This window comes from Arvicanthis niloticus, chromosome 10 (assembly GCF_011762505.2).
Source record: "Arvicanthis niloticus isolate mArvNil1 chromosome 10, mArvNil1.pat.X, whole genome shotgun sequence".
NCBI classification, from domain to species: domain Eukaryota; kingdom Metazoa; phylum Chordata; class Mammalia; order Rodentia; family Muridae; genus Arvicanthis; species Arvicanthis niloticus.
Window position 1 is genome coordinate 42,235,480 of NC_047667.1, and position 12,645 is coordinate 42,248,124.

Sequence of the window (12,645 nt, forward strand, 5' to 3'; positions counted from 1 at the left end):
ATAGAGAGAAGAATGGAGGCAAGGCACGGAGGCTGGAAGGCTTTGGCCCAGCTTCAGGGAGCAGGGCTTGATCCCAGCTCGTTGCCATGGGGCAGAATCTCAAATTGCACCATGGCTGGGCGTCTTCCACTTTAAAAGAAATCTGCCATGTATTCAACGGACTGCTGACTCGGTGAGGTTGTTTATTATGCAGGAAGAGGGGGTGGGAGAATCAAATATCTTGGTTTCCTTCAGTGGTGAGTTGAGTGACGGCCCACTCTAAAGCTCAGAACCCCTGAATGCAACACACTTTATGTTCATGCAGGTTCAGTTGATTTAAAGACTCAGAGGTGGAGAGATGATCCTGAACTACCTGGCAGAACCCATATAATCAGGAGGGTCCTTGTTACGGGAAGGCAGAAGGTCAGAATCTGAGAAGGGTCTCTGACCCTTCTGCAGACACAATGCTGAGGGCGTGAGCCAAGGAGCACGGGAGGCCCCTGGACCTGGAATGAGAAAGTTACAGACCCTACCACAGAACCTCTAGAAAGAATGCATGTATCAAACACTGTTTTTTGTTTTGTGTTGTTGTTGTTTGTTTTGTTTTGTTTCCCCATAAGACCTGTCTTCAGAACTGTGGCCTCCTAAATTATTGGAGAGAAAATGTATATTGTTTGCAGCCACCTAATTTTTGCTTTTTATGAGAATGGAAAACTTTTAGGCAAGTCTTCCTTTCCCCACAAAAAGGCTAAAAGAAATTACTTGATGACCACTTCTCATGTGCTTGTATCTCTTTTCTCCTTTCCTTCTCTTTTGTTTTTTTTCCCCCTGGGTTATTCATCTAGCAAATGTGCCCCTCCCAGAGACCCCTGTTACTACTCAACCATGCTTACATCCCACACCAATGTCTTTGTTCCTTTGGTTTTTTTTTTTTTTTCTGTTAATAGCTTGTCCCCAAAATTTCATACTGTGCTTTTAAAAGGAAGCATGAAAAGGATAGGTAGCTTAAAATCACTTTATCTAATTGCAAACTAGTGAAGGGTAGGAAGGCAGTGAACTCCAGTCCTGATATATTTTAGTATATGTTTCTTTGGTGATTTTATTGTGGATATGCATGTAGCTATATGCATGTGATGTTCTTTTTTTAAAAAAGGATTCTCATGTTCTAATCCTATTTTGTAAATTATTTCTCAAATTTATATTTGCCCAAACATTTATACATATTAATGGTATAACTTTATACTTTCCCTCTTTTTAATTTTTCAGATTATAAATTGATTACATCATTTCTCCCTTCCCTTTCCTCTCTTCAAATTCTCCCATATACCCCTCCCTGCTCTCTTTAAAATTCATGGCCTTTTTATCTTTAAAACTAATATATATTCCTAAATATAACTTGTTCAATTATATAATGTTACCTGTATGCATGTTCAGGGCTGACTGTTTGGCGGTGGACAACCAGTCTGTGTGCTCTTTCATGGGGAAGGCCACCTTTCCCATTCCAGGTTGCTTATAGTTCTCTGCATAAGGTTGAGACTTCATGGCCCTTTCTCTAACAAGTTTGACAAGTTTATCGGTGTTATCTTGTTCAGTTCACATTTGGCTAGTGGTTTGAATACAATGGTTCCATAGGCTCATATATTTGCTTGCTTAGTCCCCAGTTTGTGAACTGTTTCAGAAGGATTAGAAGGATTAAAAGGTGTGGCCTTGTTGGAGGAAGTGTGTCACTGGGGGGTGAGCTTTGAGGTTTCAAAAGCTCATGTGAGACTCAGCGTTGCTCTCTCTGTTTGTTGCCTGTGGATCTCAGTAACTGATCCATTGCTATACCTGTCTGTTTCCCAGTGTGGTAATAATAGACTAACCTCAAGCTATAAGCAGACCCTCAATTAAGTGTTTCCTTTTATAAGGGTTGTCTTGCCTATGGTATCTCTTAATAGCAATAGGACAATAACAAAGGCAGAAGATGGTACCAGAAGTGAGGTATTACTGTGACAGGCCTGACCGTGGTGTTATTTGGATGGATACAGAAGACTGTGACTTTGGACTAGAAAACTGGTTGGATGCTTTAAGTATGGCTTTAATGGAACGTCCTAGCAGGAGCATGGATGCTCTCAGGGGTGCTGAGAGCAATGCGGAATGAGAGGACCCAGCTTATGAAGATTTAGAGGGGAAGAATATTATTGGCTGGCCTAGAGACCATTCTTCTTATATTTTGGCAAAGATTGTGTCTGCTTTCTGCTCTTGTCCTAAAAATCTGCCTGAGGCAAAATTCAAGAGCTTTGGATTAATGACTTTAGCATGGGAGATATCAAGACAGCCTAGTATATAGACTGTGTCACTTGGTTATTAGTGATCATTCTTATGCAGACCTACAAGGAAAAAGAGAAACCAGGGCAAAAAGAAATTAAAAAAAAAAAAAAAAGTACAGTTTGAGGGAAAAAAAGAGTACCAGGAAAAGTGAGGCCCTATCTGAAAAAAAGAGAAAAACTAAGAAAGTCCAGACATAGTGGCTAATGCCTTTAAGTTAAGCTCTCAAGAGGTAGTAGCAGTCAGATTTCTGTGAGTTTAAGGCCAACCTGCTCTACACAGTGAGCCCAGCACAGTCAGGGCTACATACTGAGACCCTGTCTTAAAACAGCAAACAAACAACAGCAGCTAAGATCACCTGGAAGTGTTGGACTCGAGTCAGATGCTCGAAGAGACAAGAAGTTTAAAGAAAAGGCTAAATGGAACTAAAGGAGTGGTACCTCAGGGCAGGACCCCACCCAGCTAAGCTTCCAACGTGTGAAAAGAACTGAAAGGAAAGCTTAAGCAGCACAGGAAACAACAACTACAAAGTTTATGCAAACGAAAGTCGAGGAGGGGCCCAGGTTCCAGCCTTGGCAAGCAGAACTTGGCAGCTTCAGGAAGGCTACAGGAAAGACGTTGTAGAATCTTCCTCCATGGTTGATGAAAGCAGCTGAGGCCAGGTGTTTGGCAAGACAGTCCCACAGGGAGGCCTGGAGAGGGCATTGCATGATGATATAAAGGTGATGCTTGAATTGAGTTGGAGACCCTTAAGATGGGGGTGCCAGAGCTGGGGGATACTTGACAAAGCTATCTGCAGACATGGTGTGGAACCAGCCAGAGACAGAGAGATAGAGAGACAGAGAAAGAAAGAGACAGAGAGAGAGAGAGAGAGAGAGAGAGAGAGAGAGAGAGAGAGAGAGAGAGAGAGACAGACACAGAGAGAGAGGGGGGAGAGAGAGAGACAGAGAGAGAAATTGCAATAAATAAATAAACCCTCTGGAAGGAGTTGAAAGTTCTGAAGAGCACTTTGACATCAGATATGGAAATGCAAAATCTGAAGTTTGCCCTGTTGGATTTTGGTCCTGCATTGGTCTAGTATTACTTAGTTCCTTTCCTCTTTTTTGAAATAGTAAGGTATATTCTGTGCCATTGTATATTGGAAGCATGAGGTCCACTTTTTAATTTTGATTTTACAGGGGGTTGCAATTAAGAGATCACCTTGAGTCTCAGAAGAGACTTTGGGCTTTTAAATAGTGTTGACACTGTAAAAGATTTTGGCAACTTTTAAAGCTGGACTAAACACATTTGGTGTTATGATTTTAAGCTTATGGGGGTCAGGGAGGAACATGTGGTGATTTGAGTGATAATGGCTCCATAGGCTCATACAGTTGCTTACTTAGTTCCCAGATGGTGAATTGTTTGAGAAGGATTAGAAGGATTAGAAGGGGTGACTTTTGTTGGAAGAAGTGTGTTACTGAGGATGGGCTCAAAGCCCATGCTAGGCCTAGTGTCTCTGCCTGTTGCTTGAAGCTCAGGATGTAAAACGCTCAGCTACTTCTCCAGCACCTTGCTGGTCTGCTTCCTGGCATGATGATAATGAACTAATCTTCTGAAACTGTAAGTGTAGAGTGGAAAATTATAAAGACCATTTTATGAAATATATATATATATATATATATATATATATATATATATATATATATATATGCTTTTTCTTTACCCTAAACCTGAGCAAAAGAATGCAAGTTCCAGAAAGCAGAACTGGATGTAAGATTTTAGGCTTTCACTGCCCAGGGACACATTCCAGGTGGAGGGCATTATCTCTGAATCAGAGGACACTTGCTGGATTAACATTCCTCAAGCCTCAGGGTGGGGCTATGGCAAGTGAGAAATAGTTAACCTGAAATAGTTGGTAATGACAGGGAAGGGCACAGTGACATGGTAAAACTACATTTTTGAGAAGAATGAGTATGCAGAGTGATTTTCACATGACTCTAAATCATTTAGGGTGGGTTCCTCTGAAATGTTCCACTGTTCTTGGTTACCACCCCCTTTGAGGTTTTCCCAGTGTTACAGCCTGCTGATGTTCAAAATTTGTAAAACAACCAATCATGTGTAACCGAGTGAAAATTCCTTCCTTTCCCCACCCCATGCTATAAAAAAAAAACAAACCCTCAGCTTGCTGGTCTTTTGTCAAAATTCTGTTCCTGCATGGACGAGCAGTTTTGACCTTGGCTAGCCAACTTTCCCCAATAAACCTCTGCTGATTGCATCCAGGTATGGTTTCTTGTGATTTTTGGGTGGCTGTGATTTCCCGAGACTTGAGGAAGGGTCTCCCAAGTTTGGGGGTCTTCATAAGCAAGCACCCAATTAAATGCTTCCTTTTGTAAGAGTTGCCTTGGTTACAGAGTCTCTTCACAGAAGTAAAACAGTATACAAGATAGGCAGTCATGTTGGTGAGATTCTATGAGTATAGTCTCTAATATTACTAGGAGACACAATCTCATAGCAAATGCCCTGATCATCATGCTCTTAAAACCTTTCTGCCCCCTCTTCTGCAATGTTCTCTGAGCATTAGGTGTGGGAGTGTTTTATAGATATACCTATGAGGGCTAGGCTTCATAATTCTACATTTTGATTAGTTGTGGTTTTTCCATAATGGTCTCCATCCATTGCAAAGTTTTCTTGATGAGGGATGAAGACTTTTCAGACATCCCTACTTCTGTGTTTACCTCTCTTCTCTTCCCTTAAAAGCCCCCATTTTCTCATTTCCCTATCATATTATTTGTATCCTGAAATTTCCCTTTATCCTCTTTGGTGGTTTGAATGAAAATGGCCCTTGTAGGCTCACAAGGAGTGGCCCTATTTGAAAGAATTAGAGCAAGTGGCTTTATTGGAGTAGGTGTGGCCTTATTGAAGTAGGTGTGGCCTTGTGGAGGAAGTGTGTCACTGTAGGTGGGCTTTGAGGTTTCAGATGCTCAAGGCAGGCCCAGTGTCACTCTCTCTTCCTGCTGCCTGCTGACACAGATGTAGAACTCTCAGCTACCTCTCCAGCATCACATCTGCCTGCATGCTTCCATGCTTCCTGCCATGATGATAACAGACTAAACTTCTAAAACTGTAAACCAGCCCCAATTAGATATTTTTCTTTAGAAGAGTTGTCATGGTCATTGTTTCTCTTCACAGCAATGAAACCCTAACTAAGGCACCCTCTTTCCACCTTCTTCTGTATTTACCTCTTTTCCCCTCTCTAAGGAACTTTTTTTTTCATGTTCTAACTCTGTTTTGTAAGTTCCTTTTCAAATTTATATTTCCCAAGATTGATATACATATTTAATGGTGTAATTCTACTGCAACTTAAGGTTCAATCAGGACCAAGATTTGTTTTCTTTACACAATTTACAAATTGTATTTATTATTATTGTGTTTGTGAGTATGTGAGCATGGGTCCCCGTGCCTTGGTGCACATGTAGAGGTCAGAGACGAACTTCGTGCAGTTGGTTTTCTTTCCATCTTTATGTGGGTTCTTTGAATCAAACTGGTTCCTAACTTGCTTGTTGGGATAATATTATTACACACTATGTAAAAACATAACCAGTCAATAAAAAGCTGATGGCCTATAGCAAAGGAGGAGAGAATAGCAGGAATAGCAATTCTGTGAGTTAAGTGTGGGAGAATTCCCCAGCCAGACATGGAGGAAGAAGTAGGCTGGGACTGAAGGAGAAGGTAACAAACAAGCCATGTGTCAGAACTTAGACTAGAATAAACAGGTTAACAAGTTATAAGACCTGGATTGCAACAAGCCTAAGCAAAGGCCTTAAGCAGCCATAATAAATATAAGTCACTGTGTCATTATTTGGGAGCTGGTGGTCCCAAATAAAGTCTCATATATTTGCTTTATTGTTTAAAAAATATTAAAAACTTGTATTTTCAGTGGTTTTGGTACATATGGGACCACCTGACTTTTTTAATAAAGTGATTCCCTTGTCATGATTGTCATGACATACTTTTAAACATTTCTAATGACCATCAAGCGAACATTTCATAAATTATTCATCACTTTTTGGTGTTTAACATATAAGCTGACTAACATTGTCCATGTTCATTTTAAGGCAGCATATAGAAGGCAAGAGCAGACATATTGATGACAGCCAAAGAGTGGAAAGAAAACACGACCAGTGTGTGCATATGTGTGCACACTCCTGTTATTGGATAGAAATGTAAAAAATTACAGCCAGATCAATGGAATTTAAGATGAGTGATGAATATTTCCTGGAATGACCCAGAGAGCTTCACAGTTATTAGGTTGGAATAGATGGCTCAGAGGTTAAGTGTGCTTCCTGCTCTTCCAGAGGACCCAGGTTCAGCTCCTAATACCCACACAGCAGCTCACAACCTTCTGTAAGTCCAATTCCAAGGCATCTAACTCCCTTGTCTGACCAACAAGGGCTCTTGTATACCTGTGGCACATATTAACTCATGCAGGCAAACACACGTACACATAAAACAAACAAACAAAAGTATTTTTTAAGTTTGAAATAATGATAAAAAGTATAACTTTTTTTTTTGTTTTTTTGTTTTTTTTGTTTTTGTTTTTTTGAGACAGGGTTTCTCTTTGTAGCCCCGGCTGTCCTGGAACTCACTCTGTAGACCAGGCTGGCCTCGAACTCAGAAATCTACCTGCCTCTGCCTCCCAAGTGCTGGGATTAAAGGCGTAAGCAATCTGACTGTCCCCAGACAGGTGGATGGATGAAGGTGTAAGCAATCTGACTGTCCCCGGACAGGTGAATGGACAAACAAACAAATGTCAGCAGAACATTATTCAGCTTTGAAAGTGAAATTCTGCAAAGCACTATGACACACATGAACCTTGAAGTCGCAGAAAGACAGATTCTGTCTGAGTCCGCTCATCTGAGATACCTAGGGCATTCATGTTCAGGGACACAGGAGGATGGTGGATATCAGAGAAGGAGACAATGAGGAGTTGTTCCATAGGCAGAAGATGAAACTGTTTCTGGAGTAGGGTTTTTTTTGTTTGTTTGTTTGGTTGGTTGGTTTTTTGAGACAGGGTTTCTCTGTGTAGTCCTGGCTGTCCTGGAACTCACTCTGTAGACCAGGCTGGCCTCGAACTCAGAAATCTGCCTGCCTCTGCCTCCCAAGTGCTGGGATTAAAGGCATGGGTCACCACTGCCCGGCTGGAGTAGGGTTGTACTGCTCTACATTTTAACATGCCTGAGAAAAGCTAGGGCGTCACCTCAGTGGGAAAAGCAGTTACCACAGAGCATGAGGACTACCACATTTGAATCCTAGAACACATGTAAAAAAACTGGATGTGGTGGCATGGGCCTATGATTCCAGAGCTGAGGCAGTACAAGTGGGACGGTCCCTGGAGTCTAAAGACCAGCTAATCTAATTGGCAAGGTCTGAGCTGATGAGAGACCCTGTTTCAGAAAACAAGGTGGACAATACCTGAGGAATGAACAGGTTGTCTATTGGCCTCTACGTGCACTTGCACACACTGTCTGTTGGCCTCTATGTGCACTTGCACACACTGTCTATCAGTCTCTAGGCCTCTATGTGCATTTGTACACACAAACACACATGGATCATCGAACACAGAAAAACACGCACACACATGTTTAAGATCGTAAGTATTTTACCACAATTAAAAGAAAAACATACTAATAGTGAGTTTGGATGGTCTATGGTATTTCATACTTTGTAAAATGTGTTTGTGTATGTGTTCATTAGATTCTTTACAACAACTTACAAGGGAGCAGGCTGAATGTTATTACTTCCCTTTGGGAGTAGAAGAGAATCCTTGTAGGAGTAGGAGTAGGAGTTTTGTAAACCGCCTCAACAGGACTGGGGATGTTTTAAGAGACATTTGTGCCCCTCCCTTTGGCTCTCAGACTATGGAAACAATGGTCCCCAAGAAATAGGAATTTCCCCTGGAATCTCACGCTGGGAGAAGGAGACTGAAGCCTGGTGCCAGGCAGAGGAGAAACTTTCTTTTGTTTTGGTTTTTGTTTTAAGAGACAGGGTTTCTCTGTGTAGCCCTGACTGTTCTGGAACTCGAGGCTGGCCTCGAACTCAGAGATTTGCCTGCCTCTGCCTCCCAAGTGCTGGGACTAAAGGTACTTTCCCCGCTAAGACTTTTTGTTTTGGTTTTGTCAGAGGACAAACTTTGTTTCCAGAAAAGAGATCTCAAATGGTCTAACAACTTATCAGAGTTGATGAGGGGCTAGACTACACTTTGATGGTGACTGCTTTGCTATGCACACCTCTGGCCCTGTATTCAAACCTTGATGCAGGCATCCTTGGTTATGAGCTTTGATGTGATCTCTGGTCCTCATCCCCACCAGCTCTGGGGCTCTGACACCTGTGACCTACTTTTTGCATTGTCGTATCTTCATTTCTACACACCTGTCTTGCAGGACCCACATGAGCTCTCTCTACCATCCATTCTCTTAACTTTGAAGACCCAGTCAGGAACTAGAGTTTCCCCAGGAAGCTTGCTCAATGACTTCATATGGAGTTGGCACGTCAGCCTCTGTCAGCAACCTGAACAGAATTTTAATGACATGGTTGGGTAAATTCTGACAAATACATGCACCCTTGTATCTCACACCCTATCAAAATAACAGAGTATTTCTGGCAACCCAGAAAGTTTGCCACTGGACCCCAAAACAACTACTCTTTGGATTTTTTTTACTCTATAAGAAATCTTGGTTGTTTTCGAGAGGGTCAGGCAAGAGTGGGAATGTGGGAGGAGGTAGTTATTTGTTGAGCATTGTTCCTGAGCTATTGTTTCTCACCTAAGACCAGGGCCCTGCTGAATGGGGTGGGGGGTGGGGGTGCACAAAACCACAGAAAACAAAGAAATAACTTCCTCTGTTTCTCACATTTAGCTAAAACTTCCCTTTCCTTGGATAGTGGAAGCCAAGCTCTAGCTTGAGAGAGGATGAAGGAAGGTGGACATATTAAAGGAAATGATACCCCATGCCTAAGTTCCCTGGATCCGCCACAGTTTCCATTCCGGCCTCTTGTCAGATCCTCATTATTGGGCTTTCTTGAGCATGTGTGCTCTCTCCTCTGTTCCTACCTGTAAAACTCTTATTTCTCTGTGATTCAATTGATAAATCCATGAGCTGGAAAATAAGGGGCCATGCTAGCCCTTGAGATGGTGATGACATTTACATAGTGCCCAGACCTTCCGTGAGTTTACAGTTTAGTGGGAAAGACCAAAGCACATGAAGCTAATATATACATACCTTAAGTCAGGTCATCCTCTGGAATCTCTTTCTTTAAAAAAAAAAAAAAAGAAATAACAATTTTTATTAGCATCTATTAGACATACTTTGTTTTGTTGTGGCAATTTCATATATGCATATGATGTGCTTTGATCATATCCTTCTCTCTCCCACTAGCCTTTTTTTGTCCCCTACTTCCATTGACTGCTTCATTTTCCCAAATAGTAAGAGTTTCTTTCTTGGGATGCAACCAACCACTACTACTCATTGACAGCTCCAAATGCTGCAAGCCTTCTCCCTGGCCCTCTTCTTCCTCTTTTTTTTTTTTTTTTTTTTACCAACTTCTCCTCATCAGGAACCAACAGTGTCTACCTCTGTGGTCTCCAGAGCTCTTATCAAATGCACCCAACCTCCATGTCTTCCTTTCCACAAGCCTGGCTCTTGATCTCTTCATCCGTCTTCTGCACCGTGGCCTTCTAGCTACTGTGACATCAGTCTCAAAGCCTGTGTCTTAGTTACTTTTCTATTGCTGTGAAGAGACACCATGACCAAGGCAACTTATAAAAGAATGCATTTAATTTGGGGTCCGCAGTTCCAGAGGATAGTAGAGCTCATGATCATGGTGGGGAGCATTTCAGCAGGCATGTTAACATGGTGCTGGTGCAGTAACTGAGAATTTACATGTTGACACAACAACCATGAAGGGGAGAGGGAAAGGGGGAGGAAGGGGGGGGGGAGAGAGAGAGAGAGAGTGTACATTAGCTGGGAATGGCTTGGGCTTTTGAAACTTTAAAGTCCATACACCTCCCCTAACCAGGCCACATCTCTTAATCTTTCCCAAACAGTTCCATCAACTGGAGAACCAACATCCAGACATATGATCATACCTGGGCCATTCTTTTTTTTTTTTTTTTAAATTTATTTATTTCATGAATGTGAGTACGCTGTTGCTGTTTTCAGACACACCAGAGAGGGCATCAGATCCCCAAACGGATGGTTGTAAGCCACCATGTGGTTGCTGGGAGTTGAACTCAGGACCTCTGGAAGAGCAGACAGTGCTCTTAGCCACTGAGCCATCTCTCCAGCCCCATACCTGGGCCATTCTTATTTAGTCTGGCCCAGCTATTTCTCTGAGTTCCTAGGCTTATAGGACAGAACACACAGAGTACTCAACATTCCCAACCACCTAGCACTGCCCACTTGCAGCCTTAGCCTGCTGAAGCAGGATTGAGAGACAAGCAAAGTGAATGAAACATTCGAAGAAGACCCTCCTTGCCCTGGGCTTTAATTTACCTTTCCTGCCGACAGAATTAAGGAACTGTAACACAAATGATAAAGAGAAATTGCCTACAGAGATAATGTGTTTTCTTTAAAAAAAAAAAAAAAATCTCAAGACTGATGTTAAAAACAGTAAATGAGTTAGCCTATTAATTTTATTTTGTTAATTTAAGCTAACAAGTTCATATACCTACTTAACTTTTAAACTTTAATTTAGATTTTTTGCGTAATCTTTAAACCCTGTATTTTACATCCTTAGGGAAGTTCAAACTTCTAGAAGCCACAAAGTCATTCACATAGACGTCTAAGTGTGACTCTCGGTGGAGGAGCCCACATTCGTGTCTCCAGAGTGTGTCTGGCCCTTTCTTATACAACTTGTTTTCTAAATACTTAGTAAATGTACTAACTTGACTTCACTATAGTTTATCCTGAAAAATCTGTGGTATAGTCAAGATGGTGGCCATGCCTGAGTGGAATCCGTAATGCCCAAAGGAATGACTGGTAGCCACAGTGCTGGGCCGTGTCTCCCTGACCCTGCTACCCCAGCTCTCTGCTCCGGCCTGAGAGGCTGCCCCACTTGTCTACATCACTGACTCCTCCTGCCTGTAGTTACTGTTTAGGAGCCTTCCATCCCAGTCCCAACACACCCACAAAATACACTGGTATCTCAGCTCTGTTATCTGGGCTGTGCATTTCTCTGGTTACCTGTGCCCTCTCTCATTATCTGGAACTGAATACTCCTCCCCACAGGCCTGGGAGCTCCTCGAAGACTAGAGTATTCATCTCTGAGTCCTTAATGCCTTGAACAGAGGAAAAAAAAGCTCAGGTGTACTGGACTTTGTCCCAGATCTTGTACACTGTAGGAGAAAGATGTTACTATGGTATCCATCCACAGACAGGACATTGAACTATTAAGAACCTGGCTCAACACGGCTGCTAGGAATAGCTGAGCTGAGGTTTGACGCTGAGGATCGGGTTCATCCGCCCTTCCACTTACACACCATTGCTGAATGAACATTTTATCTCCCCATTTCAGTATGTAGGTAACCAGAGCTTGCAACTCTCTCCTCAGTTCTCTTTCTCTACACCTGCCACCCACCGCTCCCTCAGGAGTTCAGAGAAGCTTGGCACCTTTGACTTTTGCTTCTTGCTTCTCTTCTCCCTTCTTCCACCATGTCCTCTTGCTGTCCTCTGAACAACAGGGGTCCCTGACAGCATTGGGGCCTCAGAGTTCACATAACAACTCAAAAGCTAGATCCTGTTTAGATTCCATCCCACCCTACCCCCATCCCCTGGCTGGCCTAGAACTAGCTTCACTAGACCAGACTGGCCTCAGACTCTTAGAGATCCACCTGCCTCTACCGGTTGAGTGCAGATCTTAAAGGTGTGTGCCACCTGCACCTGGTTTGTTTACATCTTAAAGATGAGGAATTGAATGGGGGGACTGCAAGTTCAAAGGGGATTTGTTTGATGCAAGCTCCAAGGAGACTAGAGACTTTGGGCACGTCACTTAACCTCCCAGAGTCACTGCTCATTCACAAAATGAAGATGAAAAATAATAGGAATTACCTTACTGTGAGACAGTGAGGTACCTTAGAATCCTGACCAACACTCAGTAAGTGCTCAGTGATTGTCAATAATCAAAGGTCACAGTCCTCATCCATGAAAGCTATGCATAATGTGTCTAGTTGTGCCATATAAAATGCTCTCTGGATGTTTTGGAATCATAATTGAGAGGAAGTTACCCAGCCTGGGTCCTTCTTTGCTTTTAGAATGAACTTTGAAAGAGAATACATTTTGGGGAAAATGCCAGGGATCTGTGGATCTGTGGATCTGTGTGTGTGTC

General features: G+C 42.4%; 1 protein-coding gene across 1 annotated transcript in view; it reads left to right on the forward strand.

Moving 5' to 3' along the window:
• The first annotated feature begins 2 nt into the window (after window positions 1-2).
• Window positions 3-12,645, forward strand: part of Stx6 (syntaxin 6) — a 60,235-nt gene continuing 47,592 nt past the window's right edge. Inside the window, exon 1 of the mRNA XM_076941361.1 lies at window positions 3-172. Within this exon, the coding sequence (XP_076797476.1) occupies window positions 87-172 (86 nt within the window). The 5' untranslated portion in view covers window positions 3-86. The remainder of the gene's footprint in view (window positions 173-12,645) is intronic.